Genomic DNA, 18,262 nt, shown 5'->3' with positions numbered 1-18,262 from the left:
AAAAGGGTATTAAATATTTGACGGAAAATGTTATCATTTGCGCTAAGGGATTTTTGAAAAATTCACTAATTATTCCATCTGGTCCGGGTGCTTTACGCTTTTTCAAAGCTGCAGTGGTTTCCAAAACCTCACATTCATTTATGTCACATTCAAGAGCATCAACATTATCATTACCAATCTCCCATGTATCATCACCATTACCACCAAAACTCTCTTCACCCAACATCAATGTTAACACCTCCATCGCCACCAACATCACCACCACCACTCTCATCATCAACTCTACACCCATTAACGTTACCATCAATATCATCACCTTCAATCTCCAGTCCATTATCATCATAACCATCCTCACCACCACCATCATCATCAACACCATCCTCACCACCACCATCAATGTCACCACCACCATCATCATCAACACCATCCCCACCACCACCATCAACCTCACCACCATCATCATCATCACCATCCTCACCACCACCATCAATGTCACCACCACCATCATCATCATCACCATCCCCACCACCACCATCAACCTCACCACCATCATCATCATCACCATCCTCACCACCACCATCAATGTCACCACCACCATCATCATCATCACCATCCTCACCACCACCATCAACATCACCACCATCATCATCAACACCATCCCCACCACCACCATCAATGTCACCACCATCATCATCATCACCATCCTCACCACCACCATCAACGTCACCACCACCATCATCATCACCATCCTCACCACCACCATCAACGTCACCACCACCATCATCATCACCATCCTCACCACCACCATCAACGTCACCACCATCATCATCAACACCATCCTCACCACCACCATCAACGTCACCACCACCATCATCAACATCATCCTCACCACCACCATCAACGTCACCACCACCATCATCAACATCATCCCCACCACCACCATCAACACCACAAGAAGGAGAGCGAGAGAGAGACAGAGAGAGACAGAGACAAAGACAGAGAGACAGGGAGAGAGGTCGGTGTATTGTTATCAATTCTCGTGTTAATAAATCATTCACTCATCCATCCACCCGTTTGTTTGTCGACATACAACCTACTTATCCCTTCATTGATTCCGTCTTGTTTTCAGCATCCGGAATGATTTTTCCTTTAGCGACGACGCAGCAAAACTGTACGGGTGCCAGGTGTATGCCTTCGACCCCAGGTAAGCCTTCATTGCCTGCCTGCTGTTCAAAGAGTGTTGTGGGGTTTGAGAGGGTCAGGGGGTACCTGGCTCACATCCTGCTGCTTTCCGGTGGTTAAAGGTAGAGAGGGGTGTTTTTTTCTCTGCACCCTCCCCCCTCCCCGCCCCCTCACCCACCCGCAATAGTCGAATGGTGAAAGCGTTGGACTTTCAATTTGAGGGTCCCGGGTTCGAATCTCGGTGACGGGGCCCGGTAGGTAAAAGGTGGAGATTTTTCCCATTTCCCAGGTCAACATATGTGCAGACCTGCTAGTGCCTCAATCCCCTTCGTGTGTATACGCAAGTAGAAGATCAACTCACGATAAAGATCATGTACTCCATGTCAGCCTTCAGTGGGTTATGGAAACAAGAACATACCCAGCATGCACACCCACGAAAATTGTGTGTGGCTGCCTACATGGCGGGGTAAATAAACAAAACGGTCATACACGTAAAATGTTACATGTCTGTCTGAGTGTGTATGTGTGCCTGCCTGAAATCTAATTAAATGACACGGGAAACGAATGATGAGTGCCCCATGGCAGCTGTCAGTCAGCTCTACCCAGGTTGGCAGCCTATTGTGCAAATGACCCCGTGTTTGTGAAGCGCTTAGAGCTTGGTCTCCGACCGAGGGTAGGCGCTATATAAGTATCCATATCAATCAGTCAGTCAATCCCAACCCCGCCCTTCCCTCAGGCTTTTCAGTATAGATATGCTGGTGCTGTATCATGCCCGTTTTGAGTACTATGCACACACACGGAAGATTGAAAATTTGCAAGTTAAACATAATTATGTTTAATCCGTATCCCTGTTCGTTGGGTTACCGAAAAATCAAACCTACTCAGCATATACATACTATGCCCCACGCCTCATCCCCACCCCCACCCTCCCACCCCCGAAACAAAAACAAAAAACAACAGAGTGTGACTGCTTGAATGGCAGTTAAAACCGTTAATCCGTGTAAAAGCCTACTCATTGGTAACCAAATGATATACGGGTTGGATACAGCAGGATCTGTACAACCCGCCTGGTTATGTCCTCTCCCCAGGGTCATGTCCAAACGTCACAAGAGAGTGTGGTCAAACAAAAACTTGACGGAGAACACCAAGATGCAGGTGTACAGAGCTTGCGTTCTAAGCACACTACACTACTCGAGTGAAACATGGCCCAGGAGAAAAGACTAAACAGTTTCCATCTCCGATGCCTCAGACGCATTCTTGGAATCCGATGGCAGGACAAGATCCCAAACACTGAAGTGCTTGAGCGTGCACGCTTGCCAAATGTCTTCGCCCTTCTGAGTCAACGCCGTCTTTGCCGGCTCGGTCATGTTCGCCAAATGGATGAAGGCCGCATCCCTAAAGATCTGCTGTACGGCGAACTATCAGAGGGATCTAGGCCCCAAGGCCGCCCCCGACAAAGATTCAAAGATGCAAACGGGACCTGAAAAGTACAGGTATTGATGTGCTGTCCTGGGAAAGCCTTGCGGACTTACGTGGACCCTGGAAATCTGCCATTCACAGAGGGGTGAAACAGACAGAGAGAAGCCGCAATGACTCGCTGAGGAGAAAAAGAGCCACACGCAAGTCAAATTCTGAAAACCAAGCAGCAACGACCTATATCTGTCCCACATGCAGTAGAGACTGCCACTCCAGAATTGGTCTACAGCCACAGCAGGAAGTGCAATGCCCGGCAGTGACTACATTTCTGGTGCAGCCATCGTCTCTCGAGACGGAAGGAGGCCGACGACGATACATCATTCATTTGTCTTCTGGTGTGATGTGATGTGATGTGGTGTGATGTGATGTGTTGTGGTGTGATGTGATGTGGGACTGAGTGGCAGTGGTGTGGGATGCAGTGGTGTGGTGTGAAGGGGTGTGAAGTTGGGTGGGTTGGGACTGAGTGGGGTGGGTGGTGTCGGGTGGTGTGGTGTGGTGTGCAACTTGAGTGGTGTGGGATGGAGTGGCGTGAGGTGGTGGGGTGAGATGTGGTGATATGTGGGGTGGTTTGAGGTGGTGTGGTGTGGTGTGATGTGGGTTGGTATGGTGTGATGTGTTCTAGAGTGGTTTGATGTAGTACGTTGATTTGTGATGTGATGTGAAGTACAGTAAAGTCGAATGATGTCAAAATGTATGCTATTTTATGATGATACATTCATTAAGCAGCAACTGCTTTTTTTTTCCAAGTCATCTACGAAAAAAAAAATGAAACGTAGATCTCAAAAAAAAAAAAGAAATCCATATCCACGTGGTGCGGTGCGGTGCGTTGTTGTGTGGTGTGGTGTGGTGGTGCGGTGCGGTGGTGTGTGGTGCGGTGTGGTGGTGCGGTGCGGTGCGGTGTGGTGGTGTGCGGTGCGGTGTGGTGCGTTGTTGTGTGGTGTGGTGTGGTGGTGCGGTGCGGTGCGGTGTGGTGGTGCGGTGCGGTGCGGTGCGGTGTGGTGGTGTGTGGTGCGGTGCGGTGCGGTGTGGTGGTGTGTGGTGCGGTGCGGTGGTGCGGTGCGGTGCGGTGCGGTGCGGTACGGTATGGTGGTGCGGTGCGGTGGTGCGGTGCGGTGCGGTGCGGTGCGGTGCGGTGCGGTGCGGTGTGGTGGTGTGTGGTGCGGTGCGGTGGTGTGGTGCGGTGCGGTGCGGTGCGGTGCGGTGCGGTGTGGTGATATAGTGTTGTGTGATGTAGTTTGGAGTTAAGTAGTGTGGTGTGATTAATTTAGTGTGCAGTCGGTGTGTTGTGTTTTGTGGTATGATTTGATGTGCATTGTGGTGTTGTGTGGTGTGGTATGATTTGATGTGCATTGTGGTGTTGTGTGGTGTAACGGAATTCTTTTTACTTAAATTCGTAGGCCTGTGTTATTTTCAACTGGCACTCCATCCGAACCAAAAAAGCAAAAGACGAACGCGAATCAAGTTTGTTTTCTTTTTTTTAGAAGAACTCAAACTCACATTTTCTTTTACTTTTTAATTAACTTAATGATATTAATAAATATATAATCAAAGAAAGAAAATAAGCATCTGCTTCAACATTGCTGGAACCAGAGATGGGTACCACTGTGAAGCTGTACTCCTGAAGGGCAAGAGCCCATCGCATCAAGCGACCATTTGTTGTTTTTGACCTCTTTAAATAGGTCAAAGGACGATGATCAGTTTCAACAAAGAAATGTCGTCCGAAAAGATATCGGTGAAACTTGTCAATTGCCCACACCAGGCCCAAACATTCTCGTTCCACGGTTGAGTAGGTATCTCTCGATCCAACAACTTCCTGCTCGCAAAAATGATGGGATGAAATACTCCATCATCACGCTGCATCAAAATTGCCCCCAATCCGGTAGAAGAAGCATCTGTTTTCACAGTGAATGACCGTTTGAAATCGGGTAGCTGTACCACTGGATCTGAGGACAAAACTGACTTGACAGTGTTTAAAGCTGTCTGGCACTCTTCTGTCCACTTGACTTTGTTTGGTCGACCTGCTTTCGTGAGATCTGTGAGAGGACTGAGAATAGTTGGGTATATATCTTCGATAGAACCCCACAAGACCCAGAAGCGATCTTACTTGCTTTTTGGTGTTAGGAGCAGAAACTGACAGGATCTTTGAAACTTTCCCTGACTGAGGGCGCATCTTTCCCCCTCCAATCACATGACCTAGAAACTCGATCTCAGTGAAGCCCATTTCAACCTTAGAAGGTCTTGCTGTCAGTCCATGAACAGACAACACTTCCAGTACCTGGTCAAGAGACCTCAAGTGTTCAGACCACGTGTCAGAAGCAATGAGAATGTCGTCGAAAAAAGACACTGCGCCAAAACGCTCACAATCCAACTTCGTCATCATGCGTGCAAATGAACTCTGGGCTGTTGACATTCCAAATGGCATACGTTTAAAATGAAACAAGCCAATGGGTGTTTGGAATGCAGTTTTTTTCTCGGTCTTTCTTTGCCATTGGGATCTGCCAATATCCCTTTGCAAGGTCTAATTTGAAAAGTAGTTTTTGCCCTGCAGTGAAGAGAAAAGGACTTCGGGGTCTGGGATTGGTTCAGCGTCAAACTGCGTGACTTTATTTAATTCCCTGAAATCAATGCAGAAGCGAGTTGAACCATCCTTTTTACGGACCAACACAGCAGGGGATGCAAATGGCGATGTTGAAGGCTCGATCACATCTAATGACAACATTTTCTTAACCTCTTCTTTGACAATTTTCTCTGACTCAAAGGGGAGAGGATACTGTTTGACGTTTACCGTGACATCCCTTGTAAAAATCACTGAATGGTCCTGCAAGTCTGTGTGTCCTGGCATGTCAGTCAGCATGTCTGTGTGTTTGTGAAGGACATGTAGTACATCCTTTTTCTTGCATACTGGGAGATCTGTGTTGATCTTTACATGTGTAATGTCTTCTGTCTGGACTGTAGACATGCATTTTACTGTCACTTTGTCTACATCGTTGTCATCCACAGCACATTCACCAGTAATGATGCCTACTGATCCAACCATAACTGTCTCTGCAGAACGTCGACACACATACTCACGCAAGAGATTGATGTGAAACAGCTTATGGACTCCAGGACTGGTCTCAATGAGGTAGTCATAAGCATTGACTCGCTTCACCACTGTGAATGGACCACGCCATCGTAGCAGCATTTTGCTGTTTTCAGAAGGTAACAACACCAAAACCTGAGCCCCAACTGTGAAAGACCTGACACCAGCCTTGCGAAATTTGTAGTGTCTATTTCGCTTTGATGTTTGTTGCACAGCATCCTGAGCCCGACCAACCATTTCTTTCAATGTATCCTTCAACTCAGAAACATGCTGAGACATGTTTTCGAGTTCAGAGTTCTCATTCACATTGTTTGTCCAAGGCTCATAGAGTAGCTGAGAAGGGCCTTTGGGAACTCTGCCATACAAGAGCTCGAAAGGTGCGAACCCTGTAGATTCCTGCGGAATTTCCCTGTATGCAAATAATGCAGCTTGCAAGTACCTGTCCCAGTCTTTGGGTTTATCTGCCATCAGCTTCTTGAGCATAGACTTCAAACAGCCATGAAATCTTTCAACAACCCCGTTCGTCTGTGGATGATATGGGGTAGTGTAGAGTTGTGATACAGACAAAAGGCGCATAACTTCCCTCATGATGTCTGATGTAAACTGAGTACCAAGATCTGAAAGTACCTCATCTGGTATCCCTGTTCTGGAAAATATCTCTAGTAATGCTTCTGCGACTGCCTCAGTGGTAACAGACTTCAATGCCACTGCTTCCGGATACCGAGTTGCCACATCAACAAGAGTGAGTATATACTGGTGACCTCGTGAAGAGGTCGGCTTGATTGGGCCAACCAAATCAATTGCAACTCTCGAGAATGGAACTTCGACCACTGGTACTGGCTGAAGAGGTGCAGCTGGCACTCTGCCCTTTGGGAAAGTTTTGACATATGTGACAGGATCTACAGTAGTGCTTGACTGAACTCCTGTAACCAGGCCAAAGAAAAATGGCTGAATATGTTTGAACGTACTGTTGTTTACCATATGCCCACCAAAGACAGAATCGTGTGCAGCAATAAGAACAGACTCCCTTAGATTTTCAGGAACTACCAACTGCCATGAAACTGAATCAGATTTTTCTGACGCAACTCTCCTGTACAACAAAGCGTCCCTCATGACAAAAGAAATGATTACACCCGACTCCTCCTCCTTACTCTGGCCTACTTTTTCAAACAACTTCTTCAGCGTTGAATCACTTTGCTGTAACTCTTTCAGCTTTTCAGGAGAAACATCTAGCTGTGGGGCCTTTGACGTCAAGAGTGGACGAAACGGTCTGTCCTGCCTGGCCGCCTGTGCTCTGGTCACAACCGCAGCAGCAGCCTCACTGCAATGAAATGTGGAGCCCTCAATTCGACCCAAAATAACGTCACAAACAGGATTTTCAATGACACAGGCTTCCACCGTACCAGCAAAATATGGTGTATCCAGACTAACACGAGCTAGTGGAAGTCGGACAACCTCACCATTGAAAAGGCGACACAGCTGTACCCTGTTAGTAAGCTGACTTTCATGGACCAAGCTTTTACGCACACTAACAGTTGAACACCCAGAATCCAGCATGACTGTTACCTGCTGACCATTCAGTGTGCCTTTACAAGTTTGAGTGGTTGGAGGTAGATCATCGACTGTAGACATACCAACCAAAACATTTTCCATGGATTCACCTTTGACAACCACTGGGGACACCGCATTTTTGCCAGAATCAACCAAAGTATCACAGTGACGCGTGACACCCACACAGGTAACCTTCGGCCCTGGGACAGTAAAATCAGGTTTGAACTGTAATTTTCTGCAGTACTGCCAAGCATGACCTTTTGACTGACAACCCCAGCAAACTTTCTTTTCGCCATGATATTTCAAAGTCTTTGGGTCAACAGCGAAACGTTTATATTTATCAGAACTTTTTTCACTTCCATTCTCATTCTGAGATTTGTAACTTGAGCCCCCTATATGATTAGAACCAAAATGTCTCTGAGGACCAGCACCAGATCCTCCTGGATTTCCTCTGTGATAGTTCTGATTACTGACTATGTTAGCATTGGCAAACAAGACACTAGAGCCAGGTTTTGCAGACATCGATCTATCAGGATGAGCTTCTCTGTACCTGTCCGCTGCCTTAACCATATCCTCAACATTTGAATCCTTTCTTTCCATGAGAAAGGCTACCAGCTGAGTGGACACACCCGACAAAATCTGTTCACGCAAAAGCAAATCCACAAGTTTTTTCAAAATCCTTGCCAATCTCAGCGAGTTCCAACCATCTGGAAAAGTACCTCCTAATCCTGGAAAGAAAAACACCCATGGTTTCTTCAGGTTGGGGCCTAGCTGACCGAAACTGAGTCTGGAAACTTTCTTCAGTGCACTGAAACCTTGTCAAGAGATGCTTTTGACAGTTTTAAATGACTTAGCATCTTCTTGTGACAACTTCTGGAAGTAAGTTAAGGCTTTTCCTTTGAGTAAAGCAGACAAATAGCAAGATCGCTCAGAGTCATCCCACTTGTTCTGATCTGCAAAAGCTTCAAATCTGCGAAGATAGGATTCCATGTCATCAGACTTTTCATCCCAATATGGCATTTTAGGTTTATTACCTGCCATGCTTTCTTTTTCTTTGCTTTTCGCCTTTTCTTTTTGCCAAGCATCTTGCTTTTCTAGTCTGGCTCTCTCAATGGCAAGTTTTTGAAATTCAGTCTTTCATTTGAGCAAGTTCCTCTTGCTTTAGCCTCTCCTGTTGAGCAAGCTCTTTTGCATGCTTTTCTAATTCAGTCTGTCTTTCCTGCTGCTTTGCTTTGTAATCTCTCAGAGATTCTTGATATATAAGTTGTCAATGTTTTGCCTTGTAATCCAATCGTCTCACCCTCAAGTCTAAAATCTGCAACCATTTGTTGCAAAGCCCTCTCTCTAGGAGAAGCGGGTAAACTCTGTGAAGTACCCAGCATATCAGTCTCTTCCTCGGATTTAGCCATGTCTGTTAGACCCACTTCCTTGTCCACGAGGAGATTATAATAAATTAGTGGACCAGCGTCTCCCTTATCTCCAGTATGCCTCGATGCTGTTCACAACGGGAATGCTTCTGGCCCATAAGTCAAACAGCAATGACTGGCATCAGCAAAAATAAACCAGCTCAGGGAAACGGAACTGGCCTAATGTTAACAATTAACAGTTTAAAAAAAAACGGCATTCACGTGCTTCACAATATATCCCACAACAGAACATCGGCTGGGAGCCTTATGTTCCTGCGTGAAAATTTGTCCGCATTTTCAAGTAGACATAAAAATCAACACAAAAGATACCACATAAAAAAATTTTCACCGACAACACGTACAAAGCGATTTGTTACATGTGGTATGGTATGATTTTATGTGCATTGTGGTGTTGTGTTTTGTGGTATGATTTTATGTGCATTGTGGTGTGGTGTTTTGTGGTATGATTTGATTTGCATTGTGGTATGGTGTGGTGTGGTATGAATTGATGTGCATTGTGGTGTGGTGTGGTATGAATTGATGTGCATTGTGGTATGGTGTGGTGTGGTATGAATTGATGTGCATTGTGGTGTGGTGTGGCGTGGTATGAATTGATGTGCATTGTTGTGTTGTGTGGTGTTGTGTAGTGTTGTCTGGTGTGGTATGAGGTCGTGTGGTGGTATGTGATGTAGAGTTGTGTGATGCAGTGTGGTGTGGTGTGATTTAAGTGTGGTGTGGTGTAATGTGTGCTGTGATGTGATGTTGGTGTGGTGTGCTGTGATGTTTTTTGAGGTGTGATGTAGTGTGGTGGAGGAAGGAGACTAAAGATAATATGATGATGACGATGATGATGACGATGACGACAGAAAGAATGATGACGTCGACAGTGAGGACCACAACAACCATGACAACATCAATGATGATGATGATGATGATGGTGATAACCAGAACTTGTTGTCCTGACAGAATGAAAGCTGACACTCACCAAAGGTCTGACAACGTGTGGTTCTACAAGATAGGCATCGGAGGCTCCCAGCACCAGATCCCAAAAAACACAGGTTCAAGGGCGTCGTGGGAGATCAAAACCCTGTCCGAGATCAAGGCCATGCTGCATCATGACAACGTGAGTGTCCATGTCACACAGCAGTCTGTCTGTGCTGGTCTCTCTCCTCCTGTGAGGCATCGTCCCAAACATTTACCTGTCGCTGAATCCTGACGGTTCCGTTCACTCCACCATGGCTGAGAACCAGACCGCTCAATACAGTACAAAATTAATACAACACAACACAATACGATATATAATTGATTGATTGAATGATATGGATACTTATATAGCGCCTATCTTCGGTCGGAATCCAAGCTCTAAGCGCTTTACGAACACGGGGTCATTTGCACAACAGGCTGCCTACCTGGGTAGAGCCGTCTGACGGCTGCCACTGGGCGCTCATCATTCGTTTCCTGTGTCATTCAGTCAGAGTTCAGGCACGCACACAAACACACTCAGACAGACATGTAACCTTTTACGCGTATGACCGTTTTATCTACCCCGCCGTGTGGGCAGCCATACTTCGCTTTCGGGGTGGTGCATGCTGTGTATGTTCTTGTTTCCATAACCCTCCGAACGCTGACATGGATTACGGGGTCTTTAATGTGCGTATTTGATCTTCTGCGTGCGTATACACACGAAGGGGCTCAGGCACTAGCAGGTCTGCACATAATATGTTGACCTGGGAGATTGGAAAAATATCAACCCTTTACCCACCAGGCGCCGTCACCGATATTCGAACCCGGGACCATCAGACTGAAAGTCCAGCGCTTATACCACTCGGCTACCGCGCCCAACATAACATGACCCAGTGGAACAGAATGTAATATGCTACGAGGGCTGATCAATACGTTCTGAGATGTTGCTTTCTGAGAACACTTACCGGCAAGCAGACTTGTCCAATTTCTCGAAGTACCCTCCCACAGTCCTGAGGCCTTGGGTCATCCTCTCAAACCACCTGTCAAAGACACCCAACCACGCTGACTGGAATATGGTGGAGATACCGCCCTCAAAATCAGCTCGGGCATCTTTAGAGGTCTGGAACCTCTTCCCTCGCACCTGCTTCGTGACGAAAGGGATCCGAAACAAGTCACAAGGGTCCAGGTCTGGCGAGTAAGTTGGATGAGAGACCAACTTCACGTTGTTTTCAGCCAGGAAGTTGATAGTTGCTGCAGTAGTGTGAGCGCTGACATTGTCAAGGTGGAGCGGCTGATCGTGACTACCTGTGCGTGGACAATACTTGTATGCACCCTTCCTCAAAGTCCTTGGGTAGGCAATGGTTGGTATACCTGTTGGTGGTCGCCGTCTTCCTTTTCTCGAGAGGTATCGTAGATATATTGTATTGTATTGTACTGTATTGTATTGTATTGTATTGTATTGTATTTGTATTTCCATTTTTTTGTCACAACAGATTTCTCTGTGTGAAATTCGGGCTGGTCTCCCCAGGAAGAGCGCGTCGCTACACTGAGAGCGCCACCCATTTTTTGCCTTTTTTGTATTCTTTCCTGCGTGCGGTTTTATTTGTTTTTCCTAACAAAGTAGATTTTGCTACAGAATTTTGCCAGGGACAATCCTTTTGTTGTCGTGGGTTCTTTTACGTGCGCTAAGTGCATGCTGCACACGGGACCTCGGTTTATCGTCTCATCCGAATGACTAGCGTCCAGACCACCTCTCAAGGTCCAGTGGTGGAGGAGAAAATATTGGCGACTGAGCCGTGATTCGAACCAGTGCGCTCAGATTCTCTCGCTTCCTATGCGGTCGCGTTACACTCCACTTTGTCAGATCTGGAAAAGAAACTCACCAGCATTTTTTTCCCAACACTACTTGATCCCTTGAACTCTACAGGTGCGTCCTCACCTGGGAAGATCCACACGACCGACATTGCGTAGTTTCCGGGTCGTATTGAAAAAATCACCCCGGAAAACGGAGTATGGCTGTCTACATGGCGCAGTAAAAACGGTCATATACGTAAAAGCCCACTCATGTACATACGAGTGAACGTGGGAGTTGCAGCCTATGAACGAAGAAGAAGAAGATCCTCCATTGAATACCTCAGCATTTGGGTACACCATGCTGCTCTGACAGTCTTGAGCCCTTAAGTTGTGAGGGAGCCAACGGATACAGTGTGTACTGACGCCACACTGATCGTGCAGAACTGCACTCAGGCTTCCCAATGAAATGCCCAGTTCCTGCTGTATCACCTGGTATGTTGTTCTGGAATTGTCCTTGATGGAGAACTTTGAAATGGTTACAGTGTCTTCGAAAACCGATGGAATTGTACGGCCGGTACTGTTGTCATCTTCAAGTGTCAGCCTTCCGGGCTGAAAAAAATTGTATCGCCCTACCAGAAGACTGTTTGCCAAAACGTATCTATAGATAATTTCAGTGAGTTTTCTTCCACAGGCAAGTCTTTCTGAAGTTCGTATCTAATCAATACACGAAAATCACGTCTGCTCAGTTCGATGTTCGCTTCAGAAGCGCAGTCACCCTGGCCGTACGTTTTGCCTTGCAATTCAAAATCCAACGGTCGCATGTTCTTAAAAATACTTACACGAATACACAACCTTTACTGTCTATACTTTGGTACAGAGATTTTCTGTTTGGCAGCAGCACGTGTCCAACATGAAAAGAAAACAGCAAACAACTAAAATGATTGAAAATTTAAAAGATGATTTGAAAGGCACCAAATGGAAATAGCTAAATACAAATTTCTGATTTTTTAAAATTTTCATGCCCCTCCATTTTAGTGAGCCAAGCCGCATTGCACATCTTCCCACCACACACACACACACACACACACACACACACACACACACACAACAAACACACCACGCGCGCGCACACACACGCATACTCTCTCTCTCTCTCTCTCTCTCTCTCTCTCTCTCTCTCTCCACCAGGACAGGATCATGTCAATCCAAACATGAGGAATTGTAAATTTTTATTTTGATGTTGATGATACAGAACACACCTCAAGGAACTCTAAGGATGATGTTATACATAATTTTTGGAAAATCGTTGTTAGATATCTGCTTTGTATTTGATCCAGAAGTTATGAATGGTTATTGCGAAAGAGATAAGGAGAGCGACTATACTTTTGTCTTCTCACATGGGTACAGTGTTGTCGATTATTTCCTGGTTCCTGAGTACTTATCTCAGAATTGTAACATGATTGTAAGTGACTGTCTTGGGTCCTGGTATTTACTAACAGAGATGACATGAAGCAATGGAATGACAAGATCTGAAGAAAACCAAGATTCTGTTGTGGAGGAGAAGATATTGGTCAGAGGAAAGTGCTCAATTATTTGAAAATGAACAGGATTCAACCCACTTTAGAGATCACCTTGGTAAGGCTTATCAGATGTTAAACGTAGATATAAATAGATGTGTGGATATCTTTGTTCAAGCAATGTACAGCGCTGCCGCATGTATGGTGAAGGTGGCTGGCAAGAGAAAGAAAGGCCAGAATGAGTGGTTTGATAATGAATGTAAACAGAAGAAAAGAATTGTGAAAAGACTGGTCAAGACTGTCCAAAGGAACAAAGATGAAGGTAAAAAAAAAAAGGGGGGGGGGACTGTTAGAGAGCGAGCAGAGTATACAAAATTAAAGAGACAGAGACAGGAGAAATATGAATTTGAACCAGCAAATATAAAGAAACTAAAGGGCTCCATTTGCGTCAAATTTCTTTTGGTTAACAATTAGAACGTTAAATAGAAAAAAAAATTATAATGAGATATCTTTAAATCAGTGGTTTGAACATTTCCGTAATATTTTAACATCTGTGATGTTGCTGATACCAATGATAACAACCTGGAAGCGGATAGCTTTGAAGAGCCATTATCTAATGACCCAATATCGAGGACGGAAATTGTGGATAGTATTAGGAGTTTGAAAACATGTAAGAGTGCGGGGACGTATAAGATATTAGCTGAAATGTTAAAACATTCAAATGAAATAGTGGCAGACTTTTTTTTTTTTTTTTTTTAGCTTTATTCAATAAATTAATTCAAGAGGGAGTATTTCCATTGGAATGGGCCAAATCTACCATCGTCCCACTGCACAAAAAGGGAGATGCTAATAATCCAGACAATTACATAGGTGTAACGCGTTTGATCCAATATCAGAGATGTGCATCATCATGTTCATGCCAGCTACCAGGTGTTGGCATCTGTCAATCAGTGTCAGTGTAAAAATAGCCTGTCTGGGTGTCAAGTCTATTGATTTTTTTTTTTATTGTCGTCTGTATCCAAGGTCAGTTCTGTCCAAAGTTTCAGTTTGGAAGGATCAACCATGCCTTTGAGTGAAAGTGATAAGGTTACCATTGAAAACTGTTTCAAGGAGAAAGGCTGGGGTGGAAGAAGGATCGTAAAGGAATTTCCAAGCAAGGGGTGGAGCCATGTCACTGTAAATAGACTTATCGCTAAAATACGCACTACAGAGTCAGTAGCACGTAAAACTGGCAGTGGGAGACCCAAGACTGCATGTTCGGAGGAGAACAAGGACCGTGTTGAGGAACTGATTCAATCCCAGAAGGAGAACCCAGGGACCCACAAATCTCTTACAGAAGTTGCAAACGATGTACAAGTGAGCAAGTCTTCTGTGCAAAAAATGGCGAAAGAATTTTACGTGCTACTGACCATGTAGTGCGTATTTTAGCGATAAGTCTATTTACAGTGACATAACTTCACCTAGGCTATTTTTAGACTGACACTGATTGACAGATGCCAACACCTGGCAGCTGGCATGAACATGATGAAGGTCACATTGCACAGCTCTGATACTGGATTTTTTTTACATGCTGTTTTGAATGTGACAATACTCGCATGATTTGCGTCCGAACGTTTAGATATTTTGCAGACTTGATGATACCCTAAGGTTACTGTGTGAAAATTTTCAATGAATTCGATTTCTCTATCACTGAGAAAATACTTGTCAAAAAGCGGTTCACTTTTTTGGAGGGACACCCGATATATGGCGCTTAAAAGTGTATACAACTCGGTGCTTGCATGTGTACGTAATAGATGTATGTACTCTGACCTGTTTGAATGCCCACGTGGAGTTAAACAAGGCTGTTTGTTGAGTCCCCAACTATTTTCATTTTTCATCAATGAACTTGCTAAGGGGGTGACAAAAAAGGGAAGACACGGCATACAGTTGAAGTGTTTTTGTTATTATTTGCTGATGAGGTTATTCATATATCAGACACTACATAGGGCTAGAAAACCAATTGGCTGCACTAAAGTTCGAGGCTGATAGGTTAGATTTGACGGTAAATCTGGACAAAACGAATGTAATGTTTTTTCGAAAGGGGGGGCATCTTTCAATTCACGAAAAATGGTTCTATGGAGACTGTGATATTAAAGTAACAAATTCCGATAGATGTTTCGGTCTTTCGTTTACAACTAAGTTGAGTCTTCGAAGTGCATGGATAGAAAGTTGTAAAAAAGGAAAGAAGGGGGTAATGGAGATTATAAGATCTTTAAAATAAACTTAACTGTATCGATTTCTCTATATTCTGGAAACTATTTGACTCACAAATTGAACCAATTCTAACATATGGTGCAGAAATCTGGGGACAGTACGATAATCAAGAAATGGAAAAAGTTTATATATATGCAGTTAAACGCCTCCTTTCGGTGCCTTTGCATTCGTCCAATAAAATGTCATAGGGTGAAACTGGTCGATACCCACTACCTATAAAAACAAAGATCAAATGTATTAGATACTGGCTTAGATTCATACAGCTTCCACTGACAAGAATAAGCAGACAAGCTTATTGAATGATACTAAATCAGTTCGATTCTGGGAAAGAAAATTGGGCGCTTTTTTGTAAGGAATGTTGTGACCACACAGTGCTTTGGGATTGTCTGGATGTGTCAGGGTGTTGGCAATGATCGAATATTTCTCACAGAATTTAAAGACAGATTAATCAATTCGTACAAACAGGATTGGCATGCCCACATTGCAGAGTCAGAAAAATGCAATTAGTTCCTCTCTTTTAAGAAATCGGACAGTAATAAAGTATTATTACTTATTAAAGTAATAAATAATAAAAGGCAGAGAACAAGCCTGGCTCGATTCAGACTTAGAACTTTATGCCTAAATGCTAACAAAAAATTGTTCTCTGCTGACACGTCCACACGGTCCCCTTGTCCTATGTGTAGTGCTTCAGTTGAAGATGAAACTTATTTCCTTTTTATGTGTAAGTATCATGAAGAAATTCGAAAGAAATGTTTAATTTTCAACGGTGAAAACTTATTGAACATGAACTTTACCAACGCTTTTGATAGATGATGAAGTAAGAAGAAGATCACTTGCGAAATTTATCGCCCTAGCTTGGAATTGTCGTAAAAAGAAATTATCTTCGGGAGCCTTATAGTTATCAAAATTAACACTGTTACCCTGATGCCAGTTCCACAGTTTATAATTCTGAATGTTTTTGTAGAAAGTCGGATGGTCGAGCTTTTTTATTTTCCCTTTTAATCTTAATAATATGTTGTATTTTATAATTTTGTTGTTGTTGTTGTTTGTCGCTGATTTTCGTTTTACTGTTAGCAATGTGTCACTTTCTCTGTAAACCGTCGTTATTCTTTTGTTCATACATTGTCCCCCTTGCCAAAGGATAGTATTGTCAATGGCAATAAACCAATGTCAGTGTCCCTCTCTCTCTCTCTCTCTCTCTCTCTCTCTCTCTTTCACAGAGTATGCAACTACTAAGATCATAGTTCATTTAAAAAACAAATATCATCAGCTTAAATATCAAGCCAAAAGGCAGCACTTCCCCAGTTCACAAAAATGAAGAGGCATCACAGTAAAACAACTTTAATTCATTCACACTAATCAAAAGCCCCAGCACCACATTGTCCCCCACCCCATCCCCATATCCTACACACCCTCTCCTGTGGAAAAATACCTACAGGCCTAAGCTTATTCGCCCCCCCCCCCCTGCCCCCCGCACCCCTCCCCCCCCCCCCCCCCCCCACACACACACACACACACACACAAACCCTCCCCCCACTCCTCCCCCACCCACACGCCCCCGCGTTCTCCACCCCAACACACACACCTTTCTTCCTTCCATTATTCACATAGAATATTTAAAGAGTTAAGCAAAAACACTTGGTTTAAATATGTCCAAACTTACAAAGCACCACCCTATGAATGCTAATACGAAAGTGGCTAATGTAAAGACGTAACATTTTTCTTGTCATTTCATGAGTGTTCAAAACTTATTGAAAAGCCCTCGCGCAATACACTCGTTCAGGTTGATGTGACACAACAAACGTTTTACAGCCCTGTGTATATTGAACACTGTTCCCCACGTTCACCATAGAATTTTCTTTCTTTCTTTCTTTCTTTCTTTGACTTTCATCCTTTTTTTCTTCTTTTTTTTCCCTCCAGATAACGCTTGACATACTCAAGATGGACATCGAAGCATCAGAATGGCCCGCCCTTCAAGATATGATCGCTACAGGGGAAATCAATAAGGTGCGACAACTCTTGATCGAAATCCACTTCTTCGAACTTGAGTTCCGAAAGGGACTAACAATTTTTCAGAAACTGGAAGCTGCGGATTTTCGTCGTTTTCGTACTCACATGTATCCAGGTAAAGGGCCTTATAACGATCCTGACGTCTTCCCTGTGGAGAGAAGGTGTTGTTACGAAATGGGTTTCGTCAATGAAAATTTGGCCAGAGATTATTCTTAAAAATGGAGACAGTTATAGTGTTGTATTACGACTAGTGTGTCATCCATGAATGGGCGGGAATATCGGTAGGACTGAATGGTAGTGCGTGTGTGTCATCGTACATCTCTCACTCCAAAGAACACTGTGGAATGAAACAAAACTTGCATGTTGGACTACGATATGATTACATTATTATTTCTTTTTAATACCCAACCCATGAACTTTTTCAACTACTCAGTGTCCATAATTAGATCACCCAATATGATGAAAACTTCAGCAGTGCTTACATTCAACAGTAAATGACGTCACAGTTCAGATCAATTACACGAATGAAGCACACAAAAGAATGTCACACACGAGCTTTTTTTTTTGCTTTTTTTTTAAGACAACTTTTCTTCTTCTTTTTTTCTTTTTTTTTATCTCAACCAACGAATGAAAAAGAGCTGGCAGACAAAAACAAAAACAACAAGAAGCAAGGCCTTCAAGACTCACTTGTGATACACTTTTTAAAAAATCTAATCATTAAAAAGTGTTCTGTGTTTGTTATTATAAAGCTTCGGGTTAAAAAAAGAAGAAAAAAGAAAGAACAAAAATCCTGACGGCAGATTCGAACCCCGCGTGTTCGGGTAAAAAGAAACTGTCTTACCCATTACACTATCGTGGTTCCTTAACTAACGTTCAAAAATTTAACATTTAAACATGCTTTTTTAAGGGCGATAAATCGATTGCGGTATTCGCAGTGAGAACGCTCTTTAAATCATATTATTCTGGTGTATCTTGGGCATTCCAAAAATCTTTAAGGGCAATTAAAAATTCTTTTTAAGTCCGCGGTA

The 18,262-nt window shown here is 43.8% G+C and overlaps 1 protein-coding gene across 2 annotated transcripts in view; it reads left to right on the top strand.

Annotated features, from left to right (window-relative positions):
• Window positions 1–18,016, top strand: part of LOC143291199 (putative methyltransferase-like protein 24) — a 53,254-nt gene extending 35,238 nt beyond the window's left edge. For both annotated transcript variants that reach the window (XM_076600937.1, XM_076600938.1), the window contains exons 8-10: window positions 1,130–1,204; window positions 9,664–9,820; window positions 17,145–18,016. In XM_076600937.1, the coding sequence (XP_076457052.1) occupies window positions 1,130–1,204; window positions 9,664–9,820; window positions 17,145–17,450 (538 nt within the window). In that variant the 3' untranslated portion in view covers window positions 17,451–18,016. The remainder of the gene's footprint in view (window positions 1–1,129; window positions 1,205–9,663; window positions 9,821–17,144) is intronic.
• The last annotated feature ends 246 nt before the right edge of the window (window positions 18,017–18,262 follow it).

The sequence above is a fragment of the Babylonia areolata genome, chromosome 16 (assembly GCF_041734735.1).
Source record: "Babylonia areolata isolate BAREFJ2019XMU chromosome 16, ASM4173473v1, whole genome shotgun sequence".
NCBI lineage: Eukaryota > Metazoa > Mollusca > Gastropoda > Neogastropoda > Buccinidae > Babylonia > Babylonia areolata.
This window is presented reverse-complemented; position numbering and strand designations above follow the sequence as displayed.